Source organism: Seriola lalandi, unplaced genomic scaffold (genome assembly GCF_002814215.2).
Source record: "Seriola lalandi dorsalis isolate HSWRI2012SDOR001 ecotype SW California unplaced genomic scaffold, Sedor1 jcf7180002054311, whole genome shotgun sequence".
Lineage (NCBI taxonomy): Eukaryota > Metazoa > Chordata > Actinopteri > Carangiformes > Carangidae > Seriola > Seriola lalandi.
This window is the reverse complement of record NW_019524864.1, coordinates 489,216-512,044: the sequence shown is the minus strand read 5'-3', so window position 1 is coordinate 512,044 and position 22,829 is coordinate 489,216. Positions and strand designations below refer to the sequence as shown.

The 22,829-nt window shown below is 41.3% G+C and overlaps 1 protein-coding gene across 1 annotated transcript; it reads left to right on the top strand.

The window, feature by feature from the left end:
* The first annotated feature begins 4,465 nt into the window (after positions 1-4,465).
* Positions 4,466-7,072, top strand: foxi1 (forkhead box i1). The gene is made up of 2 exons (XM_023406571.2): positions 4,466-5,785; positions 6,050-7,072. Exons 1-2 carry the CDS (start codon positions 5,188-5,190, stop codon positions 6,583-6,585), a joined length of 1,134 nt encoding a protein of 377 aa, XP_023262339.1. The 5' UTR covers positions 4,466-5,187; the 3' UTR covers positions 6,586-7,072.
* The last annotated feature ends 15,757 nt before the right edge of the window (positions 7,073-22,829 follow it).

Genomic DNA, 22,829 nt, shown 5'->3' with positions numbered 1-22,829 from the left:
TATATTAGCTGAGGCTATTATGAAGCACTGGGTTTTCCCAGGCAGTCAGTGAGACGTGTTGCTAGGAAACATACCTAGAGATCGGGGGTGGAGAACTGATTTGATGAGGAAGCAGAGTTCCCAGCTAGTTTCAGCCTCACATGGAAATGACTAAAAAGGGCCATAGGCATGCTGTCTCTATAGCAGAATATTGAGTTGATATGGTTAATTAAATCTTTATTATTTCGTCTTTTGATATCATCTCCATATTTTTGAACTCTTTCAGAAATGTTTTTCATGCAAGGATAAGACAGATGGATATTCTTCAATGATTCCTGCTAATATGATGATGATATGATTTCACAACTAAGACTGAGAGCTAGAGGCTGTTTTCATTACAATTCTGCCTCTTAAATGGCAAAATGTGATTAATCATCATACACGCCAATGCTTACATCTGACATTATAATACATTGGCAACGTGTTGACCTTTTCGAAGCAGAATATGTATATTATTATTGTAATATTATATCTAATTCTTGAGCAATGAGTATGATTAGTGTTGGAGAACTGTAAAGGCTGTAAAGAGAAAGACTCTGTGCATTCAGACAGTTAACTTTGAGACAGTGGAACATTTTTCATCACTTACACTCTAAATTCTGAAGCCTCAGAATTTATTAAATTCTGTGTGATTAAAATCAATACACTGATCAGATTCTGGATTTTGATATATTTTGCCTCCCAGAAAGCTGCACAGTGCTGTTGATAGATGGGTGGTTTGTTGAGGAATACTGAAGGTATCATGTCTAAAGCAATGCTGCCCTCATCTGGATGATACTGTTAGTGCATCTTGCCTGTCACATCACACTGCCCAGATGAGTAACCACAACAGTGACATAAACCTTTGGCTTATGTACATATAATTTTAAGGTCATATTAATAGTCTTGACACCACCAGCACCCTCCTACATCAAATCATGTCCATAGTGCCTTTCCACCAGTGAAATCAAAGCAGCAGTTATTTAATGAGGGATGGAATTTTAGAGTTTAAATATCTACTCTAGGAAACAGCGGGTAGAGTATATTTAACCTCTCTGCAGCTGATGGTGAGCCCAGCACAGTGTGATTTTGGCTCTAACAGACCAGTAACTTCTGATCTCTCCAAGGATGTAATCAGGGGCAGAGGTGTAAATCTGCCCAGCAGAGGAGAGAATTAAGCTAATGCAACTAGCAGCGGTGAAGCAGAAGGCCCAGCTAGCTGTATTTCTCCCTTGGTCAGCGTGCTGTCTGCAGGGCTCCCTCTTCAGCTCTGGGAGACAGACTGACAGCGCCAAACAGTAATTGGTCAGAGGGGACAACACAGAGAAATATCTAAATACTGAGAAACAGATTTCCCTCTTGGGCCTCGCAGGTGGACAAATTCTGTGAGATATTTATGTGCTAACAATATTTGGGTTTTGAATTGAGGCTACTGACCCGAATGCCTTAAAAGCAAACTTGAAGCCCCCCCACACACAAAAATGAATAAATTCTTTAGATTTGGACTTCACTTTGCAGAATTATGCATGTGCACAGTTTGACACTAGAAAACTCTTCACGTTTATCTGCTGAAGGCGAAATTTTCTGTTACTTGTTTACAAATATATTATCCTTTAAAAGTGAGTTCTTTATACAGAGGCCTTGCATAATGTAGCAGCTAAATGTGGATTTAAAATGCTGCACATTATTTTGTCAACATCCATATAAGTTGTCAAAATTACACAATGTGAGATTTGGAGTGTTTAAAAAGAAAAGCAAAGAGATCACTCTCCAAAAATATCCATTATTCGCCTCTTTAAACTTGTGAAGCCGGTTGAGAAAAAATGTAAAGCTCAGCTAGAGATCCTATTATAAATGTCTTGTGCAGTGAATATGTCTTTGCCATCTTGAAGAATAAAGACCACTGAGTGTGGAAATGAAGGATGCTCCGAGGCCAGACAGTTGCGGTGCCTGCCAAGTCTCAGATCACATTGCTTCAGTTCAAGTGTCTTTAATCTCCTGCACGAAGCCAGAGCTGCCGAAGAATTAACCTTGTGCAAAGTATTCAGAAAGACCAGCTTTCATTTACATGTCACTCTGCATCCAGACTGTACATTAATTAGCACTCCAATTGTGTTGTCTGTTTTGCTTTGTTTCTCCACTAGGGGGAGTCTCTGAGAAGGACAGGCTTCTGGCTGCACAAAGGGATCATTTTGTTTACACAGTCAAAATTAATGACTTTATCTGGGCCTTTCATGATTTTATTGGCTTTAAATACATCTGATAGTCTGGTAATTACTTCAAAGTAATAAACACTTAGCAGATGTCTAACTCATACAGCCACATTGTTAAAGCCAAGACTGTTTGCAGAAAACAAGCCTTATTAACCCTGAGGGTCTCTGTTGATTCCAGCGGGTGTTTAACTCTAATCCCAGCAGTAAAATGTGCTGATACATACTGAATGGAGAAGTAGAAGTATGGATGATTCCTCAATCACCTGCAGCACTGTTTCTTTTCCCTCTGCTCTCAATCTGAAGGAGCCTGTGGTGGCTCTGCCCTACCTCTGTGACCTCGCCATGATTGACTTGATCTCCCAAAGAAAAGCTCCCATGACCTCAAAAAGCTTGAGGAAACGGGGGATGAAGACAGACATGGCAGAGTAACAATAGACACCCCCCACTCTCCCCCTCCCACACACACACAGACAGCATGTTTGAATTATTACTTTACAATGACGTCGAGGCTTGAGCTTGTCAAGTTGAACCACATTTGACATCACTGAACTTAATCTGAGAGAAAAACAGATAAGAAGAATTGTGATTGATGGCTGCTCCTGCACCCGATTTCTGATGTCTGCCTATTTTTTAGATAAAGCCCAATGCAAACTGAGTGATTGAGTGACTGGCATTATTTAAACAAAATAATGTGTCATATTTAAAAGTTATCAGCAACCAAAAACTACCTCCTATTAATATTAAAGTGTGAGGCTGAGGAGGATCATTGTGGTGTTTGCTTGGACTGTTTCAGATTCAGATGTCCAGTCAGCAGTCAGCAGTAATTAGCTGTACTGGGTGTTAGACACCTAACAGGTTGCGTTGTTTTCATCTGGGGGTTAAATGCCACTCCCCTCCCATGGAGTCCACTGCTTGCCACTGCTGTACAGCCTGTGGTCGGGACAACGCCTTGGAGCCAAACAATTACATCAAGGTCATGGAGAGGAGGAATGCACTGCCGATTAGTGCAGGAGTGCAGCAGCGACCTGCAGAGCCCACTCCTCACAGGGATGACAGCAGACCTGAGCACGGAGGCTACGCATGATTTTCAAATTCAAAACGCACTCGCTTGTAAATTTAAAGTTCAGTTGTGTGAGTGAGTCGTAAACACACAGCAGAACGAGTCTTGAGCCTATTAACGTGTGCCCTTATAACAGCAGCATATTTCAAAATGATTTATCACATACAGTAGTTCACAGCCACACAGTAATAAGTTCCAGACGTGTTATTATAACTTAATATCGTGGGAGACAAAATGTCAAAGGATTGCAAGGAAACGAAGTCTGTGTAGAATATTAGTCTGTAGTGGGTTTGTTTTGTTATTGTATGTGTTTACGAGTTAAATTAGAAAGAGCTTTCAACAAACTTTATAGGGCGGCTAAAGTATCGGTGGGTTAATTATCCTCGTTCCCGCTTTACTCTCAGTCGAAACTCAGACCATTTACCTGCTAGAGGTCGGACCCAGCTCCAGCTCCAGGCTCCAGAAACCACCAGGGTTGGTAAAGTCCCTCTGACCAGATGGATAAAATAAAATTAAAATAGTGCAAGTCTGCTGGAGCAGAATATTGTTTATGTGTTAACCCCCTTTAGTAGCCTTCTAGGACTTCCATGTTGTAAATGAAATCTTGTCCTGCACGGTGTTTATTCCAGTTTAACTTTAAAGTAAAAGCAGCAGTTGAAGGATACTCTTATAATTGCCTCAATGTTTTCTTCACCTTATTCTAAGTCATAACATTTTTCCAGTTTGATCGATTTCAGTTTAGATATTAAAGTCACATTTTAATTACATAATACCAAAGTTGAAGCAGGAGAAAACCTGTTGATTCTGAATTGTTGTGGATAGAATTGATTAATGTTAATGTAACAGAACGACATAACTGGCACACAATTTGGACCGGCTTTTATTTTGCAGGGCAGATACAGTAGGCCATGTTTTCTTCGGGAGCCTGCTGGGGGTAATTTTTCCACGAGTCACTTGTTGACACTAAACTTGCGGCACTTGTGAAGTGTTTATTGCAAACGAATATCTTTTAAGAGAAGGTGGCTCTTTACAAACACACGCGGTTCTTTGTTGTTGGGTTTGATACCGTCGCTCAGAAAGTTCAGCAAGTTCAGACATGATGACGATCAGTGCGTAACAGCACATGAATTATAATTTATTCTGTTTTATATTAAATTGTCACAACCCGTATTTATTGGTCATCAGGGTGCTGATAAAAGGGAGCTATTTCAGACGTAGTTTTGTATAAATGTGATAATGATCTATTAGTGACAAATATTTAAGTTTGCATTAAAAAACTAATATTTGCTATTCATGCATGGACGCTCTTGTAAACTGGAGTTCAAGTTGTACCTTGTAGTTTCGATGACTGTATCTCAAAGCCGGAGAACAAAGACGAAGCATAAAAAAACCCACATATTTTGAATCCATAAACGATCAGGACAAATGTTCATTCTGGTGACCTCCAGTAATTTTGTCAAATGTATGAAAACAAATATTCTCATCGCTCTACTATGTGTTAAACATGTGTTTTTGCTGGCTTGTTTAAATAGTGAATTTGAAGATAAGGACTTTGCCGCAGTCAGGATAAACTCCGGTGCGTAATTACGCACGGATAATGACAGATGTAAACCACTAATGTTCCTTAATGTGAATATGCCTGAAAAATATCGTAAAGCTCAGCAGTGCAGTTAAAAGCAGTATCGATGCTCATGAATAGGGAGGTTGGGTCAATACAAGTGGGCTGTTGCGGGACAGAAAAGAGAGGTGTGACCCTCCCAAAACTTTTCTTCAGTGGGCTACCTGTGGAGGCTCCGGGCGCTGCGCATAAATACTCCTCCCTCTGAGGATGAGCTCAGTCCTGAGGGAGACGCACACAGACGAAATTAGGTTTTGGGAATCTGGTTAGGGCGGATTATGAACGCTTTTGGACACCAACCATCTAACCAGCAGACCAGCCCTATTCAGCACCACAGCGCTCAGGAGCTCCTGGACATGGCCGTGTACTGCGACAACTACGGTGTGTACCAACAGAACCTCCACCATCATCATCCTCAGAGGCCGCCCACGCACCCCTCTAGCTACGGCCTCGGAGAGTACACGTCTCCGTCCGCGAACCCGTACTTATGGCTGAACGGACCCAGCATCAACTCCTCTCCTTATCTCCCCGGGAACAACAGCACGTCCTACATTCAGTCTGGATACGGGTCGAACCAGAGGCAGTTTTTACCACCTCCCACCGGGTTCGGTGGGGCAGACCTGGGGTGGCTGTCCATATCCAGCCAGCAGGAACTCTTCAAGATGGTCAGACCACCTTACTCCTACTCAGCACTGATAGCGATGGCCATACAGAACGCCCAAGACAAAAAGTTGACTCTGAGTCAGATCTATCAGTATGTGGCTGACAACTTTCCTTTCTACAAGAAGAGCAAAGCTGGATGGCAGAATTCAATCCGTCACAATTTATCGCTGAACGACTGTTTCAAAAAAGTGGCCCGGGACGAGGATGACCCCGGTGAGTCTGGATTATTTTGACTAAATTAAGTATTATTGTGTGGAGATGTTTTCATTGTCGTGGTGTTGATGCTGCTAGTGTTTTGATTAAACTCTTAAAATGAATGAAACCTCTTGAAACAACAAAATCTTCTCAGCTCATTGTCAGTTTGAGTACTTTTTAGAGGAAATTAAATTATAAAGATGAAAACCCACATTAACAGAAAAAATAAAGCTCCAAATCTGTCCCCCATATATTTAACCCTGTTTTTTTTTGCTCGTCCAGGTAAAGGAAACTACTGGACACTGGACCCCAACTGTGAGAAGATGTTCGACAACGGCAACTTCAGGCGGAAGAGAAAAAGGAGAGCTGATTTAAGCGGAGCTGACAATACCCCTCTCCCCGTAAAGTCAGAAGACGGCCCACACAAGCTCTCCGACACCGCCAGCCTGTTGAGTTCCTCCCCGCCCAGTCTGCACGGATCCCCGGCCTCCACGGAACCTAAGTCGTCTTCGCCGCCTCCCTCCGCGGAGCACAGCCCATGTTTCAGCAGCTTCGTGTCCAGCGTGAACTCGCTGCTGTCGGGCAGCGGCAGCAACGAAGGCTCCCGGGGCGGGGAGCGGGACTACGGCTCCGGGCACCTGGGGGGATTGTCTCAGACCAGAGAGGGCATGTCTGGACTGGGCTCCTACTCGCCCACTTTAATCTCTCCTCTGAACTCTGACAACAACAGAATTAATTATTACACATCAGTACAGAGCCTCTCCAACCATTTCAGTGTTAATAACCTAATATACAGCCGGGAAGGAACAGAGGTGTAGACTGTCTGTCTGTATCAGTGCTGGGCTGCTTACAGAAAAATAAGTAATTTATCACTCATTGTTAGCCTTTACATTTCATATGTAGCCTACTGTTATTACTTATTACTCATTAACTGGTTTGGTAGGCCTATCTGTAAAACCACCACTGGGATTAAACTGGTGTCTTTCACAATAATCCTTCCAAACAGTGAAAAAATATATTTCGGTGTATTAGAAAAGGAATATAAACTGCCACTGCTCCATTATGGTTTGTTCACACTAGTGCAACAATGTAGCCTCTCCTTGAACTGATGGACTGACTTATTTTTTTCTTACCTATTGTAGCTGTTCGGTTGGGCCGACTCTGTCTTAAACGAAGAAGAAAACACATATGTACAGAAATTATTTTCATAAGAAAAACGTGACGTGTATTTTAGGCTGAACTGTGTTTTGTGTTTTATTTAAACTCATGTCGATGTTTGAATAAAAGTCATTTATTTTAACTCCATTTTCAAGGCTTATGTGTCATTTTCCTGCTCATCTTCATGAGTGTTGAATTTAACCAATCAGGGAAATTACAGTCTAAACTGTGTAATATTATATTTAAATTTTCATTTCAAAGATATACTTTATTAATCTCCCATTTTGCACTTGGCTATGAAAGTAATGTCAGGTCTTTCCTTGATTTTATAAGTTTTATATTCCTAGAATATTCTTATTGAGACTTACTGCAGGGTCACACAGTAGTTTCATCAGCTACTTTTGAAATAACTTGAATCTGTAAGAGGTCATTATTTGTTTCCTGTTGTACAGTTTTTGATTCAGATGAAGCACAAAAGGCCCTTCTGAACACTCCCACCCCCCATTTTTTGTAGATTTTCAAGTTAAATCGGCCGTTTAAAATATTTTGGAGACCCCGCTGTGTTTTCTGTCTCTCTTCATAGCCCCTGTCAGGCCAGTAAAAAAAACAAGGGCCTTACAAATTTTCAGATTAAATTCTCTTTTGGAATTGTAAGAAAGTGGGAATCAAACCAATAGAAATGCTTTAGAGCCTGTCAGGAAATCTGAAGTCAAGTGGCTGTAAGCAGTAAAGTGTGTAAGACAGAGACATTTTCCGCTTGTCACTTCCAATAGCCCGATTTCAACAAGCAATCAGACCTTTAACTTATTTCCACAAGGTTCAGAAGTTCAGCTTTTTGTCTGGGGCTGGATTTGACTCAGACTGCGCCTGTTTGATGTTAACCTGTTTGCTGAATATTCCACCTGTCTCCATCTATTCCCAAAGTCTTGTCACGCAAAACGCTGGCTGTTCCGTGTGTGTCAGTGTGAATCCTGTTAATGGGATTTGTGTTTTCTTCTTTTTTTTCTTTTTTTTTCCTGTATTGGGAACTACTGTGGAAGAGCATCTGCGGAACAATTGGCGAGAGAGTTCAACGGCATGTAATGTGCTTCTGTTGTGCTTGCGGCCCAGGGGACACAACAGAAAGCATGCTATTGGGGAGAAAATTTAAATGTTCAAGTGATTTAACACCCGGCTCCTGTCTTATTTTCAAACAATATGGATACGCACGGAATCAAAGCGTGTAAATAAAAGGAAACACCTCTTAATTGGTTGATAATTGAATTCACTCAGGCGCTCTGTGGTCTGGAATAAAAGAAAAATTAATTGACAAGACATTCGTGCCCCTTGTTGGAACACAATGGAAGCTGGCAATTCAAGAGATCCCCTCCTGGGCTCAAATGAAAATATTGCGATCTGAAGATCTGGGAACAAATTATCTCCCTCAGGCCACATTTTGCTCTATTATCTGTGGAGCAGGGCCACGGATCAGACAAAGAGGATTTTTGTCATACAGGAGCAGGTTCTCACAGTAACAAGTTTTCTGTTGAAATCCTCATCACGTCCAGTGAATAGAGTAGAACGCACATTCAGAGGCCTTTTAGTTCTTATTACTGTCATCTCTTTACAACTCAGTCAACTTTGTCACTCAATGTGGAATTGTCAGGAAACATTAATTCAGTATTATATGAAAAATAATATTATATGAAATATATGTGGACGGTCATTTTTACTCCACTACATTTATTTGACAGCTTGAATCACTTGTTACTTTGCAGATTCAGATATATAATCAACTAATAAATTATGAATTATTATTGTAGATTAAGCTACTATTAATGATATTATTGTGAAGTGGGTCACTCTGCATAATCAGTGCTTTTAATTTTGGTACTTCAAACATATTTTTATGCTAATACTTAAGTACTTTTACGCAAGTTGTTTAGCATCTCTACACTGGTATTGCTATTTTTACTAGCAACCCACTTTTGTTAACAACTTTTAACTGAAGCTTGCATGCAAGCAAACACATCACACCAGTAAATCTAGCTGCTTTCCAAGTTTCCCCTCTCAGTTCTCAGAAATGTAACGCTCCAGTGCCCTGTGCCTGAAGGGCACATTTACCCGGTCCACATGAATATCAGTCAGGCCACCATGTCTCTGTGCTACCTGCTTGAGGGCCCCTGCCTCGAGGGCTTAAAGCCCAGGCCCTGCAGAGTACCTCAGCATAAGGGTGGCCCCGGTCCCCATACATGCCTAGTGGGCTAAACCCATAATGATGGGTTTCAGCCTCAAAGGGTCATCCCTCCAAAGGCGAGGTTGGCTCATAATTGAAGGAGCTGGTGTTTCAGAACTGGATTATTTTAATCCTCCTTCTCTTTATGGGAGTAGATACCAACAAGTCATCCAATGCCAACTATGGAGAACAGGGATGGGTATGTCCTTCATGTGAAGTGAATTTTACTTAATGAATCCAACTGCTACAGAGAGAATGCATAAACAAATACACAAACAGGGCTGGTCCACTTTTTAGGTTTACTTTCAATTGAAGACAGCACAGATAGAACTACCAGAAAGTTATTAAGAGAAGTTGTCTGTTGAGACCTGGATGCTTGTCCACGTTAGCCAGTGAGTGATGTATCACTGCTGGATAGAGTTGCACTCAGCAAAGTGAGAAACTTAACTCCCATTAGCTGTTAAGCGAGATCTCAACTGATAAATAAGCAACTGCAACAAAACTTGCAACCCTCCCTCGCCTCCCAAAACCTGCTTTTAAAATGTGCAGTGCAGGTATTTGCTGTGTCATGCCTTGTAGACTTATTTCTGATGATGTAGAGATCTACAAGTAACTGTATGGCAATTTGTTGGTTTGTAAAGCATTCGGGATTTCAAACAAAAAGATGTGTCCAGAGCCTAATAATTCTCCACAGCCCATATAACACTACCTTACAGACAAATCTGAGGGGTAATATGAAAAGGGAGACTGTGTGTCTGACCCCAGTGAAGAACATGATAGCTTGGCCATAGGGGGGCTGATTACAGTCTGGGTCTACCCTGAAATTTCACATCTGTTTGTAGCAGTCAGTGGGCATTATAGGGATAATTTCTTATATTACAGCTCAATCTCTTGAGGAAGTTAAATATTTAAGAGAACAACATGATGACAGCTTCTGGGGAAGCCACTACGAGGCTGTGGGGAGGGGGAGCACCTCTCTTTGCTGCACTTTAAAAGGATGGTGTGTGCAAATGATAGCTGAGGCGAATGTCTATCAATTGGCATGACCTGATTCGGTTTCATCATTCCCCTTCCGAGGCCCATAAAAAGCCTAACGTATGGGTCGGTAACGGCATGGGATCCTCGGTCCGGACGAGCAGCCATATGGATTATTTTATACAGAAGAAGAGGCAGCTCAGTGCAAACTGCTTGGCTGCTGAGAGCATGTGAAAAATGTGCAGACACATGTCATACTCTGTTTTTCTACTTTGTTTTTCTTTCTTCTTTATTTTAGATTTTATTCCAATGAAAATTCATATTTGGGATTATTATTTTTCTGTTACTCCTGAATGCTAACATATCTAAGAACATTAGATTCTCACTTATCAAATTCAAACAAGTTTCTCACAATGCAATTTGTTGTTTTTGTTGTACATATAATTTTCTTTAATCATGTTAAGCTTGATTATCCCTCCATTTTACCAGTGAAAACAGGTTTGCTTGCACCAGGACTAGAAATTATTGGTGAGCACAGGAAGGGCAGCCACTTCAGAGCCCGTGAGGCTTGCCAACAGAGGAACCTGTGGAAAGAGTCAAAGAGATACAAGGATTAACGGACTAGAACGAGTCCCAGTAAATCCACAGCCAGGGCCTGTCTTCACATCGCTCTGTCTGGAAAACCTATCCCCAAAACAATGTAACTTATCCCCCGCTCACTATATTGCTGGAATATATTTTGACAAAGTCTTTGTTCTCACATTAGGGAACTGTAGGCAGATCATCCGTTATCCGTGACCTTTGTCATAACAAACCATGGCAGTGGTTTTACACACTGCTGAGAAGCCGGGAAAGAAAGTTCACATCAGCCAGGCTGATGTTTCTAACAAGTTATGGGTCTTTCTGACTCACTTTAAACAAACCCCCTGTTCAAAAAAATCAAATATGTAAAGAAAATACTCCATTAAGAAAACCTTTTCCCAAATTCTTTATCACTATGGATTTTTCTTTTCTAATTATGTTCTCTGATAAAGTCAATACAGTGAAAGGCTTACTCATAAACTCCTCAGTAAATCTGCAGCCATTCATCACCTACATGAAATTCCAAACCATGACCTTATGAGAAAAATATCCAGGGTTCACGGAACATCAATTTCTATGTGCAGTGCAGCAGAACAAATATCTGAGTAACGGCCAATAAGTAATCATTTTAGCTCGGTTCAGGGACCACTTTAACTCTTGCACATGATAATGGTGCATTTGACCTATCGTGCACGCCAGAACTCACTATTGGTGATTACTGCAATATATGAATAAGTTGGAAACACATTTTTTTTAAAAACTGAAAAGTAATTTAAACTTGCATTTTGAAATTAAAGCAACTGAATCAAACAGTATTAACATTTCTGTGGGGAAGGGAGGGGGCATGCCTTGTGTTGCTGACAGCTTGCAGTGATACCACCCGGCTAGCAACACCTGCATGCTGTCATTACCTGCTCTTCACAGACAGGAAGCGGTGACAGATGACAGAGGAAGTAGCTGCCCAGAGGGAATCCATTTTACCCGCTGCAGCCTGGACTTTTGGTGGCGAGACGGAAGTGGGGAGATCATTCAGTACTCAGGGTATCCTTAAAATAGCTACCTCTGCACCACTTGTCAGTCGTTGCGAGTAGTTCTAAAGGAAGCTATCTCTCAGTGTGAGTCTTACATCAGATGAAGTTCCTGTTGTCAAAAGACGCAGCCCACCTGGAGCACTTTTGAAACAGATCTTGATGCACGCTTGTTTCACAGCATAGAAGTTGCAGAAGTGAATGAGAATTGGTCTTATGTGTTTTTTATGTTGTTTTACCTGCTCCTGTGATGCATAATGCAGCTTCAGTCCTACGTGATGGTGCATCTGCCCTCAGGAATTCATTGACTGCCCCCCCCCTTACCAAAACAACACTCCCCCGGCCCCTAATGAGACCCCCTACCTCTTGCCTCTATTATGAGGGATGCATACCAATATAGAGACAGGAGAGGGGAGACAGACTGAGCCTCAGAGACCTCTGGAGTCCTCCCTAGCCTAAACCATCAAACGCACCCCTCACAGAGAGTCAAATAATGGGCCTGATCAACATTTAACCAAGTTTTCCCCCATGTAAGCCGCCGATGATCTGCGGCTGAAGGCTCTAAATGATAGCCTTTCAAAAGGGACAGACATGCCCCCCTTCCAAACGCTCCTTTTGTGTTCGCCACTAATCTCAGCCTGCACTTCAAGGCTCTGGCTCACTTCTGAGGCAGCTGCTATCATCTTAAAGAGAAGGGAAAGAAAGGTTGCACTTTAAAACTGCTTTAATCAAGAAGATGTAATACTATGATAAGCTGATCACCCCCTTAAGCATCTAATTATACCATAATCAGTTATTAATATTATTACCATTGATGGCTGTTCTTTTATTGCCTGGAATAATTAACATGCTGAAATTTCTACACAGTATAAAAATACAGACTAGGCATTGTTACCTTTTTTTGAAAAACTGTTGGATTCATCTCCTTGTGGAACGCAGGGACTATTTTAGAAATAAAGAGACACCAAATACATGAAAATCAGCCTTGTCTTGTGCAGCAGCAGCAGCAGCAGCCCAGGAAACAGAAAGGAGATGCTTATTTGTCAGACAAGTGTTCAAACAAACATCAGCGCACAGCAAGTGCTGTGTGTTGACTGGTATTGGAGTCTATCAACCCCAAACAGTTTGTGTGTCAACTATAAACACAAGACATGCACCCTGTCTGGGGAAACGGGCTTCCAGGCTCACTGCTGCTGCAAAGGCTCCCCTGCTCTGAGCTGAGTTCACTCTGCTGCTGTAACTCACGCCGTGTTTTCGTGATAAAAACACAAGTCTGCCGTGTCGCTCTAACTCATTTAAAGCAGCCTGTTCTCCTTTGTCATGTGATTGCATTCCAGCGCCATGACATAATCCAGGATGCACACACACGTGCACCCATGCATGTTTTCATATATGTGTGTGTGTGTGTGTGTATCCACTCCACCCTTATGCTGACAGCACTGCTCATCCACAGAAGTGTGTTGACATGCCCCCACTTGACAAAGAGGCCTTTTTTTATATTCAACATGAGGGTAAATAGGTTTTTACAAGCCTCAGATAATCTGAGACATGCAAAGGCGTAATTAAAACTGCAAAGGAAGGACTGTATTTGGAAATGGATATGGTATGCTGATCAATGTGAATCACTAGTTCACTCTCATGCCCCTTTTTCTTAACCTGAAACCCTGTAGAAATACTCCATCCTTCTGAGATTGCAGTGGATGGAGAGTCACAGTATACATCTTATTAAGGATGTGGACTGCTAATGTTTAAAGGCACTTCTATGGGGAGATAATGCTTTATCAGATAGATAAATCTGATAGAAATCTGGTGTTAGTTTAGTAAAATATATGAAAAACCAATATGGAATTTGGCAGTTCTCACAATGTCTCAGTGTCCCTCTCAGGCTGTGGTTTAAATATCCTTGTTTTTCTAACCCCTACTGTTCTCAGCATGGAGCAGCTTTTTAAACCCTTGTCACTACGACAAGAAAGTGGTGAATTGGCTTCTGAATGAAGGTCTGTGGAGGCATAGCCAAGTTTTCTTTAAGTTTTTTTTTCTCTTCATATTCTTCTGTTCCATGAGCTTAAATGGGCCGTTAAAGGAATTGTGGGGAGACACACTTTTCTATTTACTTTAAACTGCCAGGGAATAACTCACTGACAGGGACATCAAGACTGATGGGACTCCATCTTCATTAGGTGGGTCAGGCCTTGACCAGATAGCTTTGTGCGACTGTCAGTGCCCCTCCCTATATAAATTGTATAATAATCCCTTTCATTACACTGAGCTTTCAGGCTACCTGATAGAATTCAAAGGGAGGTGTCGCTATCTCTTATCATTATGCTAATGGCGCTTGTGACCAGCAGTTAAATCACAATAGGGGGGGGGGGTGAACAGCACCTATCAAGCTAGTCTGCCAGTCTAGTGGACGACCCCAGTCAGGGACTTGTCTGTCTGCAGGGTGATGGGCCATGACATGTCCACAGGCCCACAGGGGATTCAAACCAGGAGGGGAGAGCCAGCTTGGGACAAATCCTGGAGGGCAAGCCCCCCTGACCTTCATCTGCATACTGGTGGGCAGCTCAGAAGGCTCCTCAAGAGCCATTTGAATATGATTAGACATTAATGGCCTTCACAAATGAGCAGACAGAGGATGCTTTGTGTTGGTCCGTCTCAGGACTCTTCTGGTGTCTGGGCATGTGTGGTTGGGTCTTGTAAATCCCCCTTTTGTCCTGTACCTGTCCCTAAGAGTCGACAGGCTTCGCAGTCAGCATTCAGCAGTGTCAAATGTGGACCCACGGCAGTGTAGAGAGAATTTGATGAAGGGGGAGTGACAAATGGTTAATTTCCATTCTGTTAAATAAGCCAGGCACACTGCCCTCTGCGTACATGTCAACACTGGGAGCTTGTATGGGTCACACACTAATGATTGAGTTTACAGCTTGGTGCTTTTCTTTCACTGACTGAACAGAAGTAATATTGTAGATTACATCATCTTCTATCAGTCCTTTTACTTATGAGAAAGAAATTCTCAGAAGGAAAACCTCATAATCACATGTCCCTTTACAATGAACGTTCAGAATGCATCAATCCCTCAGCATTTATCATTCAATAAAAGAGAGAGCCTGCAGAGTGGATACAAAATAATGACACATGTTGAGCTATGCAGAGGTTGGACTGCTTCTACAATTAGATTAGGCCATCTTTCCAATAAATATAATGAGGATGAATCATTCATTCATGATGAGAGTTGTGCTGTTTTTGATGATGTGTAATGGTATGAGCGCTGACAGAGTAATAGCCCCGGCTCTATTGACTTTTCTCATTACACAGTGGCAGAGGCCTTGTCCAACCACTATATTTAACCACCGCATGGGCAATCATCTCAGCCCTATATTACCGGACAGCCTTTAATGAAGAGCACAATCATCAGGCATTTGGGTTTAATGAAAAGAGCCACCTGCTAAAGTGCACAATCAGACATCAGAGACAGGCAACCGTTTAAAATGATCCTCAGATGAATCACGCTACTCATGGATGTAATGGATGCAATAATCAAATGTGCTTTAACTGCAGATCCGTGAAAGTGCCACATGTTTGTTGTCCCACGGTTTTATTTTAAGCTGTGAAAAACCAGTTTGCTTATTTGCAGAGTTTGTAATAAATCAATCAAATATCAGCAGAGAAGAGACAAAGCTGTATTTCATGTAAGAGGTATTTCTGAGATAATGGTGTCAGTGTAACAGCACGGCGGTGCTCTGGCTCTGGTGTGAACAGAATGATCAAGTGTACAGTGTTGTTTCTGATTAAAAGCAAAGCTCATGCTGGAGCCGCGGAAGCTGTCAGAGTTTGTGTAGGACAAAAGAAAGTCTGCTCTCACAGACAATGCATCCTTATATGGGTTATATGATATGGACTCTGCCAAAGTCCATATCATATAACCCAACATTTTCCAACAAAGGCCAGTCTACTCACTGATTCTGAAGGGAAAGGTTGTGTAATGAGGAAATAAATTCCTGATCTAAGTGGAGAGAGGATTCGGAGGATAAATTGAAGTGTTGGCACTGGCTTCACGAAATGTTCATTAGCTGATATTTCACGTTAACCGGTCTATCTTTCGTTCTCGGGTAAAGATGAAAACTTCTCAGTGTCTTTCAAGTTGTTCTTGTCTCACTTTTCCTCAGCAACAGTTGGAGGGAAGCACACCTGCAGGTCAGGTCCCACTCTTATTTACAGTCAACAACAATGATCCATCCTACATGTGGGATGGATTGAGTTTTAAAAAGTGATCACCTGGATGGCTAATGGTCATCTTTGCTGACTGCTATAGATGTTCAAAATAGTTTTGCTATTGAGTCCCAGAGTTTTTTACTCAGTTGTTTTAAGGATTATGAACATACTGCAGGTCTGTGTTTGGCAGAGATTTAGATTTTGTGAGGAAAAACAATGAGCACCGTACGTCATTAAAATAGTGAGTTTGCTTCTATTTTCCACCGTTAGTGTCATCTAGGGTTGTTATGGAATATGTCACATGTACCATATCTCACAAGCAGGGAAACAGTGACAGGCAGTAGAACAATCAAATTCAAGTCACTCTTAATCTACAAAGTTCTGAGTCTGATCATATTGTGTCTTTTATAAAACACAAAAGGTAAAATAGTACATAAAAATATAAGAAGTTATTTAAATAAAAAAAAAGGTAAGGAATTAGGAGGAAAAATATATATAAAGATCCCATGCAATCAAAGATTAATTGTTTGCTATGTAAAATGTCAGAAAATAGAAATAAAAAAAATCCTACATGGTGATGAATTTGAATTTCAAATGTCTTTTTTCCTCAGTTTGTTGCCACATAAGACAAAGAAAAGCAGAAAATCGTCACAATTTAGAAGCTGGATCTAGATCATGTTTGACATTTTTACTTGAATAATTATCATCAAAATAGTTGCTGATCATTTTTCTGTCAATAGACTAATCAATTAATAGTAATCAAGTAATCATTTCAGCTCTGATCATAGTGATGCAAGATGAGTCATCAGATTCTGTCCATGTTTATTTCGTGTCTCAGCTTTGCATAGTCTGTATTAACTCACATTCTGTAACAACAGAGTCCACATACTGTAGATAAAGAGGAGAATAGATTTTCCTTTAACAGCTGAGAAGTCCAGTAACCTTACATGTAAAGCTGCTGTATGTAGCTGGGTGTTTGTTTTGTCACTGTTGGTCCAGGGCTCTCACAGACATGGTCTTTTTTTCCTCTGTGTCCTGGTTGCAGACTCGACTCGGGCTTTGTCATACATGATGGCCAGCTCTTTGAGGCCGTGCCAGCTCCTGAACACTCTGAGTTGATTATTTTGACATCTTATGGCAAGGAGAACTCTCCTCTCAGCGGGTTGTGCTTATGCACAGCGAAGAAGCATTCCTTTGTTAAGTGTTTGTGTCACACTTAAAGGATTAGAAAGCATTTGAAAAGCACAAGGAATAATGTTTGGAATCACCTACTGAATAGTTCCTCTGCTCAGGTCAATGAACCGCACATTTATTTATGGAGTAAAATTAGCAACTTCACCAGAATACTGTGAGCAACTAGTCCCAGAATCCAGGTTTGGGCCCAGTTCCAGGAGCTGGCAGGGGTTCACTGTATGGAAGAGTGTGTGTTACCCATATGATATTTTACCCATTTGACAGAATGTACATTTATGTTCCCATATTTCAAAGTTTCTGTCAGGGTCATTTTAAATCCCCTCACCTGTATCTTACATTTAAATCTTCACATGTAGGCATGTCTGAGTCTAAAGTGGGAAAGGCATGCTGGGATAAATCACTGCAGACATTTCTACTTCGATGGTTCCCATACATCTCCGATTTTATTGTGTCTCAGGGTCCTCCGTCTTGATATGGTTCTGGTGACAGAGGTTTTTGGTTTCTGGTTGGAGGGAGGAGGGAGGCCTCTGCTGGGCAGGTTGTAGCACTGATTACTCCAGTGCAAATATTTTATATAAAAATACAGTAATTATAGATTAATATAGAAGCTCTGTGTTTTTTCTGTTTTTTTTATTTTATTTTATTTTTTACTTTTTTCCTGCTTTAACTTTGTTGATGGTGCTTATAAACACTTTAGAGAATAAAACTATTTCATGAGAATGTGATGAACTCTGAATTTCAAGGATCAGTTCACCCGAATTATAAATACTGCACATTTTCTCACTTAACCCTAGAGGTATCTTCCTTTGAAGATAGTTTGGGTTTTATTTGTTTGGGTTTAAGATGGATGTCTCTGAGATTTCTGCTTCCACAATAAGGTTAATGTTATTCTGTTTTTGTTGTTGAAAGCAATAGAAAATTGCATTTAAACAGTTTTCAGTGGCAGCACTTCCAGCTAAAGACGTGATCTGTTTATTATTGAAGAAGTTATTTTTCTGTACACAGTTTATTTTTATTTGTTTCATTTATTTATAAGGGACCATGTACAATATTAAAAATACTTTCTACCATTTGCAGGGCACAGTTAATAGTTTATTTTTTAAATTTTGAGATAGAAGACAGACATGAAAACAGTATAAAAACAACACGGCTTGTGATGTCCTTTTAAATCCTTTTAAATATATATTTTCAATTTCCCACAGGTTGGATATTTCAATGCCTGAGCAAATACAACCCAAACTATCTGCACAGCAAAATAAGTGAGAAAAAATATATATATATTTTAATTTGGTTGAACTAACCCTTTGAAAGTACAACTGGATTCTTATAAATAGATTGTTTAAAAGATCCTAAGTGAGAGAACTCAAAGTGTCAGTCATGTTCTCCAGTTTCAGCTCTCTGAATGACTGAGGGGAGATGGACATCACTTAAGGATCCCCAGGGGAAGAAATTCCTCCAAGACTTAGTGTTTTTCTCGCTGTTCCTCACAAACGAATTCCCAAGCCATTTCCATTAAGAGACTTGGAGCAGGCTTTTCTGTGAGCTGCAAAAAATGTATAAAAAGCCAAAGGGCAGTGTTTTGTCCAACAAACCTCTGAAGGTGTAATCCATAGTGTTAAAAACAGAGTGGCTGACCTTTGGTTTGAGCTATCTGATGTCTATCTTCCTCACTGTGAACTCTGAATTTTTCTCTGGTTGGAGCTTTGAGTCTGATTTTCACACATTGGTGCTGTCAGGCTGCGTCCAGGTCTCTTGTAAATCTCCAGAGGAGAAATGAGTGACACGTCTCAAATGTTTACATGCGGCCCCTATTCCTCTGCTCAGGATCTGAGATGGAGGTTGGCAGCGCAGCATTTCCCCCCCTATGCCTTCACAGAGGTTGTGTTACTGCGTCCATACATCACCCTGACACGGGTGCACTCATTGAAACGGCCCGGCTAGGCCGCGTCTCAGGATGATGACATATTTGCCATTCCATTCAGTGAGGTGTGCAAGCATCTTATCACTGTCACAGATGAAGCAGCTCAAACCATAACGCATCCACCGTCCAATATATTCAAAGGATATGTGCAAGATTTCACTCTGTGGCTTATAGCGCTCGATAGATGATCTAATTAGCGCAAGACCCCAACATTTCGGCACCGACATCGATACTTCCCTGACCCTGCCTGGGAGCCCCCCTTCGACACAGCTTCCCCTGCTCCTCCTGGGGGTAATGGAGGGAGGAAGAATGTGGAGGGAGGAAGTAAGTTTCCTCCAGGCAGATTGCTGGATGGAGAGGCTGAGAGACGGACAGATGACAATGGCGGGGAGGCCGGGGCCTGAGTGTCGCCTCAGGGAGACCTACACCCTGCTACATGTTGGCTCCAGCCACTATACGCTAAGTGCACTGAGCAGAGGCCTTCACAGCGGATTTGGCAAGGTGATCCCTTCACCCACCCCCCATCCATCTCCTGCCAGCCGCTCCCCTTCTCCCTCCTTGCCTCTACCTCACCCCTCTCTCCTCTTCCTCCCTGCGTTGACACCCAACCAGGAGGTGATGAGTTGACACAGGGTGAAGACAAGTCTGGGAGTTTTATCTTCACCACCTCCGCTTTCATATCTTCTTTTTAGCGGTGATCTAATTATGTGTGCAGTTTATTTTAGGAAACAGTGCAACTGAAAATATACTTTTGATGTTGTTTTTTAGTTGAATGTGTGTGTATACATGTATATATCTATACATGTATTTATTATAGCCAAGTTGATACTGGATTTTTGAGGCTGATACTGATATTTATTGGGTTTTCTTTAAGGAATTGTGACCAAGGTTCACACAGAGTAGTGGACCTAGCTCTAGTATGAATGTACGTGTTATATATATGTGTGTGGATTTGTATAAAGATGTATATGTGTAGCTTAAAATGTTTTGACACACTAAATCTACAAATACAAATAGGACAATTCATTATAAAAAAAACCTTTTTTTTATTGTAGTCTATAGTCTGTAGTCTAAAAATAAAATTCCAGTTAATTACAAATTATTACATATTTTTGTAGTTTTGGCCATACTTCCTATCAATAATGATAATAACAACACTGGTACTGATCCAAAACCAAGGACAAAAAAAAAAAAAAAGCCATCACATGGTCATACTAGTTTTAAATGAACCCTCAGGTTAGCTAAATATATCTGAACAAGGAAACAAAGGTGAAAGGTAAAATTACTCAAATGTCCCTAACAGTTTCAGTCACACACAGGATCATGTGGACTCACAGTTTTCCTGTGCGATGAAGGAGCAGTTTTAATGTGTTTATTTAGTTTTTAGCTTTAGTTCTTATAATTTCACCAAACTGTCAGATTCATTTCTGAATCTTTCTTGCCCCACTGGACTTTGCTCTGGTGATGTCACAGTGCCTCCCAAATATCTAAAACTACTTCAGTGAGTATAATGTTATCATGGCCAATAGAAATAAGGCCCAAAACTAGACAATTTGACCCAAATTGTAATAAAGCACAGTTTTCCTTTAATGGAACGAGGTCAGGCCTGCGGTGAGTTCGGGGTCATCTGCTTATATGGACAAATTGTTTCATACAGATGCAAACAGGCCTGAAGCACTTGTGATCCCTGTAGCAGTCAGACACCGTGTCTCCAGGCCTGTGCTGAATGACACTGAACATTGCCTCCTGTAGAGAGGCTGCATTGTTTCTTATGCAGGATTTAGAAAGCCGATATCAAATTCTGCCCCATTCAAAGAACCTCTGTTTTATTGGAGAGACGGACAGGTGATTGCAGCTTTCAGGACTCTGCATCATAGCGTTGAGGTGCCACAGCTCAGAGGAGAGGTGGAAAACCTGATGATGAATGGAGCAGAGGCATAGAAGTATTGAATTGCAGCAACATTCCTGAAGGTAAACTTCAGGTATTGCGATGCTGTGGTAATTTGTAGAGTCTTGTGTTGTGGTCCCAAACTCTGCTTTTCATTCTCATCGCTCAAGGTGTTGATGTTGAGGCGAACATCTTGACAGATGAAATTATACTCTTTATGACAACAGCCTCGAGGCCTTTTCTGTGGTCAGTGCCGTAAATTTCAGGCGGGTGTGACAATGATTGACGGCCTTGTGACAGAGCTTTGCAAATCCTTTAATCCGTTCATAAAGCTCAATAGGGGGCACTTGATGCACTTTATTCTGGCACCTCTCCCCATCTGGCTTCTGTAAAAGACACTCAGTGCTGTCAGATGCTCCTAGAGCCTTGACAGGAGCTGATGCCATGCAACGCTGAGAGCTTTTTATGAGACATGATCACAAAACCGTTCAGTGTACAGTATTACAGTAACACAGATAGTGGGAGCCGCTCTTTAACCTTCACATTAACACCATTTCTTATGCTTACCCTAATACACCTCAATTCTTTGCCCAGAAAAAGTGTTGCAGACTAGAATTTATATGTGCTGTCCTTGACTTGCAGACTGCTGGAATCTCTGTAGGTTTTACGGCCATATGGATTTAGAGAACAGCTTGCAGCCTGTGACTGAGTATCTCAGTTACAGTCCGGTGTCTGTGATCTATGGATTTGTGTCCCGCTCCAGTGACACTCTGTGCTCCTCCTTCACACTGAAGCCTTTTATCTCGCGGAGACACAGATGAACCTTGAAACCGCTAAGAGATACAAACTCACGTGTAAAATAGAATAGTTAAAGTAAGCATTGCTTCCTCCATCAAGCAGGAGTGTATTTATGCTGCTCTTGTTTTCCGGAATATTACAAACTTATATGACATAGACAAGATGCTTAACGCTCAAACCTAAAGGTATATTAGCCCTGATTTCATGGTACACTCAGATTAATTCCCAGTTATTGGGTAACAATAAACACAACAATCTCTGTACTTTAAGCTTCAGGTGGGGATTTGTTTGATTCAGTTGATTCAGTTATTGTTTGCTGCCCCCTGGTGCAAAGCCTGAGCAACTTACTCTCCTCTCTTAGAGCTCTTAGCCTCATGTAGGCCTAATGTATTTGCAGAAGATTCAGACTAAACTGTGACTGTATATTTATTCATATGAAAATTAAAAAGAAAAGGTGAATTTGTGGGTCATTATCAGATGATCAGTTAAAAAAAATGTTAAAAAGGAGACCTTTAAGCAGGTACACTAAGGTCCCAGGACAATGTGGAACTGCTGGCGCACTGACTCGCTGAATGGGGTTTGAACAGGTGGTTTAAAACACATATTTCTATACAGGCGATCAGGCTTAGATGCCCTCCTGCAGTGCAAAAGATCTGCCCCGGCCTCGGACCATAAAAGCCGCAAAGTCTGTGTCAAAACTATCCTCAACAAGTCATTTTATGAATCAATCATAGCCTTCATTCCTAAGCGCTATGAAGTGTTTCCGTGGTTAGGTACCGTTCTCCTCAATACATAATGCAGTAATGATTCATACTGTATATCATGTTCTTTTTTTCGCCCATTCACTGATTTCTTATACACCATTGTAAGTGCACAGGAAAATAAGCAATGTCTGCATGCCCAGATTTGAAAGGAAAAAAGGATGAGTACTTATTGGGGCTCTATCCTGGAAGAAGCAGGTCACAGATAGCTCTGTATGCAAAACAGAAAGAAATGCAAGGACTGAAGATCATGTCATCATCTTTGTTTTAAAAATTTATTTTATCATTTTCTTCTGTGGACCACCTGTCTGCACTGTATAGTGGTTCTTT

Coding starts and splice junctions, on each gene's coding strand:
- foxi1 (XM_023406571.2), top strand. CDS start 5,188: ATGAACGCTTTTGGACACCAACCATCTAACCAGCAGACCAGCCCTATT. Junction 5,786..6,049: donor CCGGGACGAGGATGACCCCG/GTGAGTCTGGAT, acceptor TTGCTCGTCCAG/GTAAAGGAAACTACTGGACA.